This window comes from Portunus trituberculatus, chromosome 21 (assembly GCF_017591435.1).
Source record: "Portunus trituberculatus isolate SZX2019 chromosome 21, ASM1759143v1, whole genome shotgun sequence".
NCBI lineage: Eukaryota > Metazoa > Arthropoda > Malacostraca > Decapoda > Portunidae > Portunus > Portunus trituberculatus.
Genome location: NC_059275.1, coordinates 286134 through 303554, shown reverse-complemented (window position 1 = coordinate 303554; position 17421 = coordinate 286134). Strand labels below are relative to the sequence as shown.

Genomic DNA, 17421 nt, shown 5'->3' with positions numbered 1-17421 from the left:
AAGGCAATTTAGACATATCCTTTGTCTCACTGGCAACATGTCTGATCTTAGCCAAAGTGAGATCCTGTTCCTGAGCATTAATCAAATTCTCCTTTGAAATGATGTTATTGTACAAGTTGTCAGTAGAGGCAGTCATTGGTGGAGGAGGTGGTGAAAGGGCAGGGGACTTGGACTGAGACCTGGTGACTGCACACACTGGGAAGAAGTGAGGGGATGTTTCGTCCAGGGTCTTAGTGGGACTTTCTGTTAAGGAGAATCAAGAACAATTAAGTTTGGAACAGCCAAGTTACCCGCAAGATCGTTACCCAGTACGAGATGTACCCCGGTACTGGCAGTTCACCAGGTTTAATGGCTACCACAACCTCTCTTGAAATGAACGGGCACTGTAAGCTAATATTAGCCAAGGGATAGGAGAGCTGTGATTCGAGACCTGTAAGGATCACCTTCTCCCCAGTGAAAGCCTGTTTGATGTTAGGGATGACATCTTCCCTTAAGATGGATTGGGCAGCACCTGTATCACGCAGAACCTTGACATTTATTGCCTTGTCTTTACCATCAGTCAGGGACACTTTACCTTGATACATGTACGAGTCATAAAGTTCTAGAGGAGAGTTGACAGGGTTAGCTAGGGCCACTGGTTTCTTGTTCTCAAATGTGTTAGGTTTAGGGGCCACAAAAGAAAGTTGACGTTGAGAGGCCTTGCAATTTGGGTGTCTACATTTTTGGATCGTGTGACCTGGTTTCTTACAGTATGTACACCAGGGGAATTATATGCATTTGGCGAGAATCCGGTCGGCTTACCACCCGCGCCCCAAAACCTTCCCCAAAGGAGGACCTAACATTAGATAGTGAACCACGACCTCTACTACCCAGGGATCCCATCAACAAAGCAAAGGCATCAGCCACTTTAGCGGCAGACATAAGATCACTCTCTCCCGTTCTTCCACATGCCTCAGAATATTAAAGGGTAACTTGTTCTTCCATTCTTCCAGGACCATTAGATTGAGCAACTCCGAAAAGGTGGTAATGTTAAGGGCGGCTAACCATTTCTTAAATTGTCTTAGTTTCTCACTAGCAAATTCAACATAGGTGTGAGAGTCTGGTTTCACATACTTTCAGAACTGTTGTCTGTATCCGTCAGAAGTGATAGAGTAGGCGTCTAGAATGTTACCTTTGATCTCTTCATATTCTACCTCATCACTAAGGCTGTTGTATACCCTGTAAGCTTTTCCTACTAGCTTAGGGACAAGGAGAGACACCCACTGATCCTTGGCCCATTTATTCCTATTAGCAATGCTCTCAAAAGCGCGAAACGACCCGTCAACATCAGATTCATCAAAAGGGGAAACTAGCGGAGCAGCTATAGCAGGATTAAAGCTTGCTAACTTTTTCTTTATATCTATTTCTTCCCCTCTAAACTTAGCGTCATTTCGTAGGGTTAACTTCTGAATTTCTAACTCTTTCTCCTGCCTTTTAAGTTGTAACTGAAACTCTCTCTTTATCTTCTGCCTGTAGTTGCATTTGTTTCGCTTCTCTTTCTGCCTGTAGTTGCATTTGTTTTTCCTGCAGCCAGTATTCTAGTCTAAGCTTCTCAATTTCCCACTGACTTATCCTACTCTTATCCTGTTCTTCCTGGGGACTGTGTATTATAGTCCTTGTAGAGGCTGCTGACATGGGAGTTAACTCTTCTATGGCATTTCCTAGCAACTGACCTTCTTGCACTAGATGTTCAACAACTACATTCTTAATGACCTCTTTAGTCATCTGAGACGTGATGGGAACATCAAAATGTTTAGCGATGGCTTTCCATTGGTCCTTTTTTATATTAGCATCTTTAAGTTGTTCCAGAGAAGGGTCAGCACAAAATCTTCAACGTTAAACTGAGCGGAAGCCATATTAAATAGATGTTAAACAAACAACAAAAAAATGATAAGCGAATTACTTAAGTGAGGAACTTGGCAGAGTGATAATAAAGGCAACCTTGGAAATTACCTAGATTATACTTAAGTAAACACTTATGAGTACAATCACTAATGAGGGGTAAACTAGAGAATTACGGCATTAAGAGGGATCCGGATTACTCTAGTTACGAGACTTGAGAGTGAGGAGCGAATTGTACTGAGACTTGTTATTGATAAGGAGGCGGATTAGTCTGAGAGACTAGTTAAAATGGCCGATTCTAACTAGCGAGAAAAATGATCCGCGAAGTGAGGGGATTGAGGGTTCGCATGAACATATGATGATCCCAACACTTGGATAACACTTATTACACACCTGCCTATGTGCAAAAACTATAGATAAGTGCTATCGGTGAACACGCCTTTCTACCTGGTTTCCTGCTCTACCACTGCTATGCGATACCAATGAAAGTCACGAAGCACTTTTAACCCAAACAAAAGGAGCCACTTGATCGCACAAAGGTAAATTTAAACCACACGCAGAGTAAGTCACAGAAAAAAACACATCAAAGTCACAACACCACAGAAACACATAAGAAAATAATGTAATCACAGAAAAAAGTCACTGGAAAAATGGAACACTGAACATGGGTTATAATGGTCCTGTCACGGTCGCCAATTGTTACGTTCACCGGTTAAATGGGTAAGATTGGCATCGGGGAGCCGGTGAACAATAACAATAAAAAAAACACTGCAGGTTCAACTGGTGAGGATATGCAAAGGGGGCACTTAAAAAACTATTTAATAACCCAATAATGAAACTGACATACACATAGATATAACATGAAACACATGAAACTGACATACATATATATATATATATATATATATATATATATATATATATATATATATATATATATATATATATATATATAACACAGAAATAAATACAACAATAAAGAACCCAACTTAATACCTAACAATAATACTAATCCTATATGGAGGCAATGTGGAAAAAACGGACGAGGGGAAGTGATACTTATGAGGTATCGCAGTGGTTAAGTGCTGGGTGAGGTAGATCCCACGGTAGTCCAAGAGGCGTTGTGTTCACTGGTTGAGGCCTTGACCTCGACTGACTTCCAGAAGTCAGGGAGCTTGCTTAACACTTCCGCTTGAGTTGAATGGGGCCGCGTGAATCCAACTTCGGGACAGTAGCGGAGTTTCATGAGACAGTGACGTGGAGGGTTCATGAGACGGTGACGTGGAAGGTTCATGAGACGGTGACGTGGAAGGGGAGGTGGAGAGGTGGCGAACGAGGTAGCAAGCGGAGGAGGTGATGGTAGTCGAGTATGTTACAGGCGGGCCGTAACATCGGGCACAGTGGTGTCTCTCATGTCAGACAATTTGACAGTGGTGGCCTATTTGAGGAACTCAGGGGGCACCCGGTCCGAGTCTTTCTCAGGTCTGGCGGGGGACATTCTCCGGTGGTGCGAGGACAACTCGGTCTCTCTTCACCCCAGGTTCTTGCCAGGACGGCGCAATGCAGTGGCAGATGTCCTCAGTCGCGAGTGTGTGGGGATAGAGTGGACCCTGCATCCTGTAGTGTGCAGGCAGGTCTTCCAGGTGTGGGGTGCACCACAGGTGGATCTGTTTGCCACTGCCTTAAATCACCAGTTACCTCTGTATGTGTCTCCACTGCCCAACCCAGGAGCTTGGAAAGAGGACATGTTTGCTTTTCCATGGGAAAGCTTGGATCTGTATGCCTTTCCTCCCTACTCTCTGATTTGGCGGGTGCTAGTTTGAGTCAGAGAGTCCGCTTGTGTTCGCGTGACTCTGATTGCCCCGCAGTACCATCAGGCAGACTGGTTTCCTCTGCTTCTGAGTCTGCTTGTGGACTATCCATGAGTGTTGCCGCAATGGGCCTCTCTGCTCCGCCAGTCTCATCACCACTTCTTTCATAAGTCTCCTGGGGGCTCTGCACCTTCACACGTGGAGACTCTTCAGCATCTCTTCCGAAAGAGAGGCTTTTCGCAGAAGGATGCTAGATTCATGGCCCGTCTGGTCAGACAGTCCTCTGCCAGAGTCTATCAGGCAAAGTGGTCTGTCTTCTGTGGTTGATGTGAGTCGAGGGGTTGTCATCCTCTGTCAGCCTCTGTAATGGACTTAGCAGACTTTTTTTCTTTTTCTTTGGGACAATAGGCATTTGTCCTTGCTGTCCATTAGGGGCTATCGTTTCACTTTGGCCCCATTTTCCAGTAGGCTGGCTCGGATATCTCACAGGATAGGGATCTGTCAGCTCTGTTTTGGGGATTTGCCAAGTTAGCTCCTCCTCGTTCACCACGCATTCCTGCGTGAGATTTATCCTTAGTTTTACGTTCATTAACCCCTAAAACTCATGGATGTTGGGAGTTTTCGCTCATGCTAACTCAGCAGGTTTGGTGAGAAACACACAAAATAGCCTGTATTTACATACTGAATACACTTGGAAATTCAATAAACGAGTGAGTACAAATGATGTTCTGCCCACAAGCATCTCTTCCTCTTTGCAATGCAAAAAACCACAAGTCTGTAGATGCTATGGTTACCAAAATTGAATGAGGTGGTATCATCGGTGTACGTGGCCTTGCGTCTGATCAGGTCCAGCGGCCTTGGCTAGAGCGATAGAAAATGGGCCCCTTGTATCCTCTCTCTCTCTCTCTCTCTCTCTCTCTCTCTCTCTCTCTCTCTCTCTCTCTCTCTCTCTCTCTCTCTCTCTCTCTCTCTCTCTCTCTCTGTTTTATTATTAGTAATAAGTGATAGTAAGGCACGCAGGAGAGGTGGCAAAATCAGACACTGAAATCACTGTCGCTTCCACCATCCATCGTGGGATTTGGTGACACAGTGACATATAGCATATGTTTACTCCTGATGAGTGATGCCAGCTCACAAGCAAAGAAAACGGGAAGAAAATAGCCAAAATATAACCCCAATAAGCCTAAACATCTATCGACGTGCCCCAAGTTTTGCATGATGAATGTCTATCAACATGTCCCGAGTTTTGTGAGTTAATGAAGTCCTCTTATGAGCCTCTGCGTTTGGCTTCATTGAGGGATGTTGCACTAAAGTCCTCCTTTCTATTGGCTTTAGCATCTGCTCGCTGAGTTAGTGAACTGCATGGGTTATCAGCGGAAGTTCGTCACTTGAAGGGTTGGGCTTCTATGACTTTTTCTCTAGCCCCAGATTTTCTAGCAAAAACTCAACTCCCAGGTGATGTATATCAGTCCAACTTCACCATTCCTGCTCTTACGGAGTATGTTGGCGACTCGGAAGGGGATAGGCTTTTGTGCCCAGTCAGAGCTGTCAAGGAGTACCTTCGTAGGACCAGGTACTGTCATCCTAGATGCTCCCGCCTTTTTGTGATGGTTACTGAGCCTCAGTGTGTAGTGCACCCTCTTACTATTTCCCACTGGATATGTCAGGTTATCCAGCATGCACATGTCGATGTGTCTGAGGAGAACATGGGCTTGGTTCAGGTGAAGGCGCATGAAGTTAGAGCAGTGGCGATGAGTGCCTAGTTCAGGAAGATTCAGAATATTCTTGCCGTTCTTCGGGCAGGAACCTGGAAGAGTATGTCCACTTTTGCTTCTTTTTTATCTCAGGGATATTACTTGGGATATTACTCATCGGTATTTAGATACCTTTTCCCTGGGCCCTGTTGTGTCAGTTCTCAGTGTAATTCATTAATATTTTTGGGGGGTTCCTTATACATATGGTTCTACATATTGTCCTCTGTGGTGTTTGAGGTCCTTGGACCATTCTCAGGGCAAGAATTGTTATGCTTCTCTCACTCCTATGGTTTTGTCCCTCTGTCATGGGGATACAAGTGCTGCATCCAACTCAGTATATGGCCTCTGCCTTGTAAGTTTTGGGTTTGTAAGGGTGTGTGTCTTGGGGAGTGAAAATTGTTTTTATGGGTGAGGTCATCCTCCTTCCTATACTTGGGATTCAGTTCTTAAGCAATAATTAATAATTATGGGTAGTTGTAGGTATGTGTAATAACAAATAGGATTTTTTAATGTAAAATCCATTTTTATCTACATACTTACCCATAATTATTAATCATAATTGAGTTTCCCTTCCTCTCTCCCTTCTATGACCTTTTAGGCTAGAGGCGAATGAGGGAATCGGCCTGATGGCTGATACCTGCGATGGGAATAGAAAACGAGAAAGGGCACCTTAAGTATTTCTTTCATTTCTTTCCTTGAGCTGTTAGACATGATGTAAGTTTGCTGTGGGAATGGGGTTTAAGCAATAATCAATAATTATGGGTAAGTATATAGATAAAAATTTATTTTACATTAAAAAGTCCTATATTTATTTATTTATTTATTTATTTTTATTTTTATTTTTTTCAGGGATTCTAAACTTCAACATGTTTGGAGTGCCAATGGTGGGGGCAGACATCTGTGGGTTCAATGGCAACACCACCACCAACTTGTGCATGCGATGGATGCAGCTTGGCGCATTCTATCCATTCTCTCGCAACCATAACACAGATGATGCTGTGGTAAGCATGTTTTCAAGGAGAGCAATGTTGATTACAGGAGGAGGAAGAGGAATAGAGTTGGCATTGGCTGATTAGTAGGATGATTTAGTACTGTAGGGATGGTATAGGAGGAGGGAAGTCGTCATTAGTAACTATAACACAGGCAGTGCAGTGGTAAGCCTGTGCTATTTCATAGAGAATAGTGCTGTGATAATCCAGGAGGAGGATTGGAGTAGGGATTGACCATTTGGTGGATTGATATGGCACTGCTGGTAGTGAAACGAGAATTGGGAAGTTATTTATATGTTTTCTTGTTTTCTAACCAATTGTGAATATTTGCTGCCTAGAAAATTTTTAATTACCTTACAAACTCATTTCTTCTACTGCAAGCCATTTAAATTGTCATCTCTTTAGTATTGGTGTAATGACTGACACACTTGCCTCACATTCAAAGCTGTAAGTTCAAATTCTAGGATGGGCAGAGATAAGAGGGGCATAGTCTTTGACACAGTAGCTCCTGTTCACTACCAGTGAATGTTGTGGTGAGAGCAGAAATTCATGAATCATTCTGTCTCTGTATTGATGGTGCAAGCATATGCGTGTCTCCTCCAGGACCTAGAAAAATGGTTTGTACCACATCCCAAGTGATAGACATGGGGATGACACAAAGCATTTTCCTTCCTTTTACATATTTGTCATTTTAAGATTTGCATACTATTCTTTGCTTATGTAAATCTGCTTTCTTCTGTATCTAGTATGTCTATAAACTCCCTCCCTCCTTCCAAGGACCAAGACCCAGTGGCGCTGGGGGACCGTGTGGTGAGGGGGTCCCGCAAGGCACTTATGCAGAGGTACACACTGCTGCCCTACCTGTACACACTCTTCTTCAACACTCATGTCACCGGGGAGCCAGTTGCCCAGCCTTTGTTCTTCCAGTGAGTCGTGTGTCTTCATATATTTATCTTGTTAAAACAAGAGGAAAACATAAATAGTCATCCTGTCCTCTCCATATCTGCAGATCTTTAAATTGACTTTATATCCTTGACCATTTCCCTCTTAGTTGAATTGTCTAAGTATCTACCCGTCTCCTTTTAGATTTCCTGAGGATGAGAAGACGTATTCTGTGGATACTCAGTTCCTCTGGGGCTCTGCACTAATGATTGTCCCTGCATTAAGAGAGGTATTTACCTTGCTGTATTCACTTGCTTCTCATATGCAGAATTTATATGAAGCTCATGTTGTTTTTCTCCTTGTTGAATTTTATCCTGCATACATTCCTTAATTAGGGATGTTCCTTTTTCCCACTGCTGCCACATCAAACTCGTGACATTGTGTAGGTCTTACATCTTTTCAAGCTTGTACTTATTATGTATTACTTTTCCCTCATTCCTTGTGAGATCCTCCTGGGCTACATTTTCTAATCTTTCTTTACCATAGATGTTAGACCCAGTCACCAGCCTTCCCCTTCATCCTTCTCTTTTTGCATTTGATATTGTCATTGTCTCTGTTTGCTTATTATTTAATGGGATGCTCTCTCTCTCTCTCTCTCTCTCTCTCTCTCTCTCTCTCTCTCTCTCTCTCTCTCTCTCTCTCTCTCTCTCTCTCTCTCTCTCTCTCTCTCTCTCTCTCTCTCTCTCTCTCTCTCTCTCTCTCTCTCTCTCTCTCTCTCTCCAGCACATCACAAAAGTTGAGGCTTACTTACCACAAGGCATGTGGTATGATTGGTATGGAGGTGGCATGGTGAAGAATGAAGGAGAGGGATCATACATCACACTCCCAGCTCCATATGACACCATCCCACTTCTAATACTTGGAGGAAATATCTTACCTACCCATGTCCCAGGCAACACTACACTGCAGAGGTGAGTTATGTGAGTGTAATGCTCAACTTTAGGAGCATCATAGAAACATACATATATACAAGTACCAAGAATGTCTCTCTTTAAAAGTGTAGCCAAGACAAGGAGCAGGACATTCACAGCACTTTTAGAATGAGGAGGCACTATTGACACAAAGAGGGATTAATCTATACCAGTGATTCTCTATCTTTCTTTGGTTGTCACTCAGTCTTATCCATGGCTGCCTATCCTTAACTTATGATTATAATAACTCCTTATACACTCTTGCACTCATAGGTTCATATAAAAACCATTGTAGTGTCTGCAATACCTGTAATTTTATTGATAACAATTTTTTATATAGTATTAAATTTTTATATGTCCTTTGCTGAATTCCATATACAGTAATGTAATTATCAAAATATTACCAGAAGCAATTTATTGCTCATCAAAGAATTTACATGGTTAAAGAGAAACTGAAAACTATAATTTTTTAGTAAACTCAAACTCTGGGCTGTGTGAAGTTGAGTGTAGAGCAGTCATTGCTTTAGCTTCTGGACCTCTAGATTTCGCTCCATAGTTTGGGAGCCACTGATTAACAAGGCAACCAAAAGTGTGATTGGTTGTGAATCAAAGCTTAGTATGATACTTATGATAGCAGAAGTCTGGCTAGTTTCCATCAGACTAATATGATCACCAAGACTGAATTGAGTTTGGATCAACATAACATTCCTATGATAAACTCTGTAGGTTTCTCTGAGTTCTGTAATTTCTGTTGTACACTATTTTCCCAGTAAGCTGTTTAGCATGACAGTTATCCTTACAAGTTACACTAGTTTTATTCTTTTCACAGTTCCCCAATCTTTACACTTCTTTTGTTTTCCCTACACATCTACTATTTCTCATCTCTTTTATCCCTACACATTTACATTTTTTTGTCATTTCTTTTATATCTTCCCAGTTCACTTTCTCCATATTCATTAAATATGCATCCTCTGAATCTACACTTTTAATCCTACTCTTCTGACCTATCTATCCATCTCCCTTTCTTTTTCTTTATATACAATTCTTCTCATCCTCTTCTCTGGTCTATTCTCTTCATCATGTCTGTGTCTCCTGCTCCACAGTCGCAAACTGGGTCATGGTTTGGTCATTGCTCCAGACAAGAGAGGTGAAGCAAGAGGTCAACTGTATTGGGATGATGGAGATTCTTTGGGTGAGTCAGAGTATTATTTTCAAATTCATAGTATTACTTTCAGTATCAGACTATGGATTATTGTTGGTTGAAAACATTTATTTTTCTTTATATTCATTTATGTTCATTTGTTTTTTTTATTTATTCTCTTGTTATTGTTGTTGTCAGTCAGCACATTGGTTATGCAGTGATGATCCATTTTCTTCCAACACTTACTGGTATATTCATTTGTACTTGTATTTCCACAGCTGCACAAGATGCAACATCCTGTCTGCACTGTCTCTCTTTAGGGGAATTTCAGCCCAGCACAAATAGATAGATAGATTGATATATGAAGAGATAGATAGATATACTGTTAATGTGTTTATTTATTTCAAGTATTTTCTATTCCCTCCACAGATCCTGTGTCAAGCCAGACATTCAGCCACATGTTGTTTGAGAGTGAGTCGGGCATCCTGAGAGTGACATGCTCCACCAGAGGCTACACTGGCCCTCTCAATCTACGTGAGTGTGTGTTTGCTTCTGTTGGAAAGAATTAAAGGATAATGCTCCCTTTTCTCATCCATAATGAAAATCTTTTCTATAATGTTTGAGTGGTATGGTGGTTCATGAATATGAGTGATGTGTGTGAGTGTGTGGTGCCTTGTTTGGGCCACCCCATCAGGTTTTGTTGGTCGTAAGTGGGGAGACCTTTTTTTTTTTTTGTTTGTTTTTACACGGTAATGCTTCTATATATTTAAGCATTCTTTACATTTTTTTTCCTTGTACATGTGAATGTTTCTCATGTACTTCCCCAGTTTTACTGACTAAATCAGGAGGTTTTAATCAAGATGGGGAAAAGCCAAGTTAGATTTGTGATGATACACAAGTTGGAGTTTTGAGGGGTAAGAGAAAACTGAAGGAGATTAGTACAGAGAGAGAGAGAGAGAGAGAGAGAGAGAGAGAGAGAGTGTGTGTGTGTGTGTGTGTGTGTGTGTGTGTGTGTGTGTGTGTGTGGGTGGGTGGGTGGGTGGGTGGGTGGGTGGGTGTTACAGGAAGTTAACAAATATTTAATATTTGCAGGTTACATTATGATTCTAAATGTTCCTCAAAATGCAACTCAAGTTGTGGTTGCTGACAAGACAGCTCTGAATTACGATTATGACACAAACAACAAGGTGAGAATTTCCATAATTATTCAAAAAAATTATTTTCATAATGTAAAATTTGCAGACCAAGAGAGAGAGAGAGAGAGAGAGAGAGATTAGAACATGACAAAATAAGGGAAGCTGCAAGAAGTCACGAGGCCTACATGTGGCAGTCTCTTTATCAAGAGAGAGATCCGTCCTTTTAGAATGGGCTAGAAGTCATGTAGGTTTGATTCGTCTTTTAATGGAAAACATGTGGAATTGTTCAGTTAGACAATTGATAACAAAACTTCTCACTAAAGAGTTTGTTTATTGTGACAAAGTTACCATTAATCAAAATTTGACCTTATGCCTTTCATTGTTTGATTTCAGTACAGAGCACTCAGCTGCTTTGCATCAGAGTGACTTATGTATAGTATTGGAATCTTAATGTAAAATTAAATGACTAGCAGTAAGTCATGAAAACGTCTTGTTGCATGTTAAGTCCCATCCACACGATTGACCACAGCTTGACAAGTATATATTGCTTAAAACCACATCTTGACACAAACAGGCCTACATGTGGCAGTCTCTTTATCAAGAGAGAGATCCGTCCTTTTAGAATGGGCTAGAAGTCATGTAGGTTTGATTTGTCTTTTAATGGAAAACATGTGGAATTGTTCAGTTAGACAATTGATAACAAAACTTCTCACTAAAGAGTTTGTTTATTGTGACAAAGTTACCATTAATCAAAATTTGACCTTATGCTTTGCATCAGAGTGACTTATGTATAGTATTGGAATCTTAATGTAAAATTAAATGACTAGCAGTAAGTCATTGTTGCATGTTAAGTCCCATCCACACAATTGACCACAGCTTGACAAGTATATATTGCTTAAAACCACATCTTGACACAAACAGTGTCTGGTGACTTCACACAACTACAAACACAGTTATTTATTTGTACCTCGGCAGGCATAAGTGGTAAACCAGTCCCTTGTTAAACTGTCCATTTTTGCTCAGACACAGCTTGATTGTTTGGACAAAGCTTTAAAAATGTCCCTGAGATTGATGAATGAACAGAAAGGTGGAGAAAGATTGCCCTAATTTTGTCATTTCTGTTGCAGGTTCTCAAGATTAAAGAACTGGATCAACCCCTCATGCAAAACTTCACTGTCACATGGAAATTTTGAAGCAAAAGAAACATACAATAGGCAAAATGCAGAAGAAAAAATGGAGAGAGAGAGAGAGAGAGAGAGAGAGCATAGATTGTAAAATTTCTTTATCTGACTATTTCTAAGCTTTATTAAGCTTAATGTTCTTTTATCTTCCATGACTATATTATTAACACACACTATATTCTTAAATATTATTAATATTATTTCTTCAATTATCAAGGATATTTCCATATGTTTCTAAGAATTTGCATGGTAAGAGAAGTAGTTATTTGATTATCCATGCCAAAAGAAGGCAATATGAGCTGCACAATTGCCTGAGGGATTGGGAGCAAGTTGTGAGATTGAAGAGGTCTGAGGATATAAATGAATTGTGGACATCCTTTAGGGAATGTTGTAAGAAACAGGTACATATAGGTTATATATAAATCTTATACATACACAAATGTGTGAAAAGTTTGTTATGCCTTTTAGAGTATAGATAATTTCATTTTGTACATATATTCGTGTGATTAGTAAGTTGTTTGTCTCTGTTGATGAAACCAAAGCCTCTTCACCAAGCGTTCCTCCACTCCTTCAGCAGTACTGTAGTTTATTGGTTAAAGTTAAATGTTAACTGGTATTAAGAGAATTGAATTAAGAAATTATTCCTCGTTATGTACTTGCTAGAATTAGCAAACCAGAATAGCTACAACAACACTGCTGACGTCATCTCTATTTTCTTTCAATACTTTTTTCCTTTTTTTCTTTAATAGGTGCAGTGCAACTCCTAATCATTTGAACATTTATTAATAACTGACAGTTACAAGTTGGAGGTATATACATATACACATAGTGTGGTTGTAGTTAGCCTTTTTAAAAATGCAATTCATCAGTTTATTTGAATGATCTTTGCATGCATATTTGCTGTTTTGGCTTTTCCACAACTACTTAAGGTCTCTTGTTATTGTATATGTAGTGCCAACTGAATGGGAAGTGAATTGTCTAGCAGCAACAAAGTTATGCATGCACACAAGTCAGAAGTTGTTCCTCGTCATATAATACCAATATGTAAATATAGTTGAAGCACAGTGTCAAATGCTCTGTTGTAATTTTAGTGAAGGGAGATCCTCTTATACAAACATTTGATGTACAAAAAGACATGCAAAATTAGTAAATTATGGACTGTTTACACAAATGCAAAAATTTAATGATATGAGCTTTGGTCTAAAGTGAGTAACATTACAAAACTTAAAATGCATGCCTTTCTGTACCCTTCCACTAATACATGACTCAGATGTGCAGAGACAAGTTTCCAAGGATTGGAAGAGACGTACACACTTCCCCACTGTCTCCTGTGCCCTGTGTCCTGTCCCTACTTACCATACAATCTACTACTGCCATTAACACTGTATTGGTGAGTGTTAAGCATATCTTGCATTAATAAGAAGTCATGTTCTAGTACACAGTTTTTTTTTTTTTTTTTTTTTTTTTTTATACACCATGTGGGCTTTACACGGGAATTTATAGGTTAAAGGGGAGACTTATTAAGGGTACCTCCTATTTCAAAGCCCACCCACTAGGAAACCGTTGCCCCGAGTGAGGAAGCCCAACCTACACTCAGACCGTAGACAGGATTCGAACCCGTGCGCTTGGAGACCCCTCGGACCCCAAAGCATGCACGGATCCACTGTACCACGGCGGCCCCTTGTTCAGATTTCAATTTGTTCTGTAATACAGTTTTTTGTTTGTGTTATGTATTTTAGCTTTGTATGTTTGAGTTTGAACATTTATCTTTGACAAAGGTGTTTCATTACAAAAGAATTCACTATATGAGCAATTCAAATAGAAATTTATTACATGTATCAACGTGACCTCCCTCTTATTATAACCCATTCACTGTAACTAAAACTGTCAAAATGTTGAGGGAAGAATTGTCTTGGTGAATGCATCAACTTGAGGGGCAAGTCAAAGGCAGCATTAGGTTACACTGCTCACACTACTTTCATGACAAATTACTACCTGTACTGGTGAGTGTCAGTAATACCTCAGGTAGTGCCAAGCTGTCAGGCACTGCATCTTGTTTATTACAAAGCTACTGGTTGTGAACTGAGTTGCATTAGTTTTACTTGTTGATCAGTGGTGAAGCCAACTCATTAAAACAGAGCATGGTTTTACTATTGTTGGTCACAGCTTATAAATATACTCACATTTTCAGCTTAAAAATTTATATTTACATTTTGGTTCTGTTTTGTCTGAGAATTCTATCATTGTTTTCTCTGTAGAATTTATATTCACAAACATTGAATTTGTCATGCATGATACGCTCAAGAACCCCACTGCTGTGTTATGTGAGAAACAACTGTTTACACTATAGCATTACACAAATACAGTACTGTAAGAAGTCTACTTAGATACTAATTCATGCATTTTATTATATCCCGAGGACATTGTTTATATTTGTTGGAATCTATCTTGTGCAGTTTGTTGAAAAAATTGTCAAATTTGTTAATTTCTATCCACGAATGATTGTTAAAGACTGTAACTCATTTGTAAATTGTACTTCAATTGTATTATATTCTTATAAAATGTGATTATTGTAACCATATCAATACCGTAGTTGCTTGCATAGATGCTGTGATACTATGGCATTCTGCCAGTCTGTGAAGTGCTCCATGTCGGTGGACAAAAAAAAGTCACATTTCTGCGTGGCAGCCACGTGTAGGAGACTCTTGTACACCCAATAAATTGTTGCTAAAGAGAAACACCTTTGCTGAAGTATCTATTTACATGTTCTATGTTGCAAAATAGGTACAGATGTGTGAATATATATATATATATATATATATATATATATATATATATATATATATATATATATATATATATATATACACACACACACACACACACACACACACAAGGGGAGATGGAGTAGAACTAGAAAAAGTAAAAAAAGGAAAAAGACTTGGGAGTGACAATGGAAGAAAATAATCAACCGGTAAGCCATATTGATAGAATTTTCAGAGAGACGTATAATTTGCTAAGGAATATTGGAGTAGCATTTCACTATATGGACAAGGAAATGATGAAGAAATTGATAAGTACTAAAATGAGACCTAGATTGGAATATGCAGGAGTTGTGTGGACTCCCCATAAAAAGAAACACATAAGAAAATTAGAGAGACTACAAAAAATGGCTACAAGAATGGTTCCAGAATTTAAAGGGATGACATATGAGAAGAGACTAAAGGCTATGGATCTACCAACCTTGGAGCAGCGAAGAGAGCGAGGGGATCTGATACAAGTTTATAAATTGATTAACGGAACGGATGAAGTGGATAATGAGAAACTGGTCCTGTGAGAAGAATATGACTTTAGAAGCACAAGATCGCATAGTAAGAAACTAAAGAAGGGACGATGTCTGAGAGATGTTAAAAAATTTAGTTTCCTGCAAAGATGTGTTGAGACTTGGAACAGTTTGAGTGAGGAAGTGGTGTCAGCAAAGAGTGTACATAGTTTTAAAGAAAAATTGGATAAGTGTAGATATGGAGACGGGACCACACGAGCATAAAGCCCAGGCCCTGTAAAACTACAACTAGGTAAATACAACTAGGTAAATAAACACACACACACGTGTGTGTGTGTGTACGAGGTGTGTTCAATAAGTAATGAGAAAATGTCAACAGAGACACTATTTATTTTCATAAGCTTACAAAACTGTCTCCTTCATAATAATTGCCTCCCACATCTACACACTTCTGCATGCGTCTCTCACATTCCTGGAAGACCCCCTCAAAGTCCTTCTTCTGTAGTCCCTTCAGGTAACTTTCCGATGCCTCTTTCACCTCCTCTGTTGACTGGAATCGGGTTCCCCTGAGGCTGTCTTTCATACGTGGGAACATGAAAAAGTCGCAAGGAGCTAGGTCAGGGCTGTAGGGTGGGTGTTGTATCACTTTCATTCCCCTGTCAGCCATCCAAGTGGTCACCAGCGTTGACTTGTGGTATGGGGCATTGTCCTGGTGGAACCACCACTGACCACTCCTCCACTGCTGAGGCCTCTTCTTCCTCATCTTCTCCCTGAACCTTTTCAGAACAGTAAGGTAATATTCCTTATTGACAGACTGACCCTGAGGAACCCATTCAATGTGAATGAGCCCCTGGGAGTCAAAGAAAAGAATGACCATGGCCTTCTCTTGTGACCTGCTCATTATTTTCCTTTTTGGGCTTGGGGGAGTTTGCGTGCTTCCACTGAGCACTCTGACGTTTGCTCTCAGGGTCACAGGTGAACACCAAACTCTCATCGCAAGTCTACCTTATTCAGGAAAGCTGAATCAGCCCCTATCATTTCGAGAATGTCAGTGCAACATTCCACATGAAACTGCTTCTGGTCGTCGGAGAGGATCTTTGGCACGAACTTGGCACAGACTTTGTGAAGCTTCTGATCTTCGGTCAGAACTGTCTCTACTGTGCCAGTACTAATGCCAACAGCTTCAGATATCATCTTCACAGATATTCGACGGTCTTGCATCACTAACCTTTGCACTTCCTCAATGTTTTCTTCCTTGCATGCAATTTTTGGTGCTCCAGATCTGGGTTCATCTTCAACTTGTTCATTTCCTTCAGAAAATCTGTTAAACCACCGGTAGAAACTTGCTTGGCTCATCCTTTCATCCCCATAGGCTTCTTTTAACAATCCATAAGCTTCTTGTTTGGTTTTCTTAAGTTTAACACAAAATTTGATGGCGTAACATTGCTTCATGTTTCTTTGCATCCTGACACGTGCTCGGAGATCGGTAAACCGGATCAGACTGGTTCCACCACAATCACCGCTGCTGCACCAGGGTTGCCATGTTTGTCCTTTTAAGGACAGTCTGTCCTTTTTTTAGCCTGTTTGTCCTTAAGTTTTCTTGTAAAAAAGGACAGTCAAAATCTGTCCTTTTCTGTCCTTTTTTCAGCAAAATTTATTTATTTATTTGTTTATTCATTGTGAACCACGGATCCGGTCAAACCTTCAAACACGCAGTCAATAAATTTGTTTCTGCAACTTCCTATCTTTTATTGTTTTATCATATTTGTTCTTGTGTTATATGAAAATAAATCGAGCATATTATAAACTTATGATTTTCTGTGGGATCGCAGACTGGTAACTATAATAAGCAACCGGCAACTCCTTAAAAAGCGCTCCCTCTCCCAGCTTCCCAGTCTAGCCTAAATGTTGTTAAATTTCATATAACCCTGCAAGTTCTCTCTCTCTCTCTCTCTCTCTCTCTCTCTCTCTGCTGTTATACACTTTTAAACACATACCTTAAACACACACACACACACACACACACACACACACATATATATATATATATATATATATATATATATATATATATATATATATATATATATATATATATATATATATACACACTTTTGTTGTGCTGTCCTTTTTTGGAGGCAAATGTCCTTTTTTTAAAGCAGGTCTGTCCTTTTTTCATGTGTTGTGTCTGGCAACCCTGCTGCACACAAACATAGGAAGTTGTCAGTGGGTAATTTTGTAGAGTATATGTGTGTGTACTTCTCCATGAAAAAGTATTTAGATCATACCATATTTAATGTCTCTCCTAACATTTTCTCATTACTTATTGAACACACCTCATATGTGTGTGTGTATTGTAGGTATAGTCACTGTCCAGATATACATACATCTG

General features: G+C 39.9%; 1 protein-coding gene across 3 annotated transcripts in view; it reads left to right on the top strand.

Annotated features, from left to right (window-relative positions):
• Positions 1-14488, top strand: part of LOC123506837 (lysosomal alpha-glucosidase-like) — a 48295-nt gene extending 33807 nt beyond the window's left edge. For all 3 annotated transcript variants that reach the window (XM_045259180.1, XM_045259183.1, XM_045259182.1), the window contains exons 15-22: positions 6296-6447; positions 7213-7361; positions 7522-7606; positions 8101-8288; positions 9392-9480; positions 9859-9963; positions 10522-10616; positions 11693-14488. In XM_045259180.1, the coding sequence (XP_045115115.1) occupies positions 6296-6447; positions 7213-7361; positions 7522-7606; positions 8101-8288; positions 9392-9480; positions 9859-9963; positions 10522-10616; positions 11693-11758 (929 nt within the window). In that variant the 3' untranslated portion in view covers positions 11759-14488. The remainder of the gene's footprint in view (positions 1-6295; positions 6448-7212; positions 7362-7521; positions 7607-8100; positions 8289-9391; positions 9481-9858; positions 9964-10521; positions 10617-11692) is intronic.
• The last annotated feature ends 2933 nt before the right edge of the window (positions 14489-17421 follow it).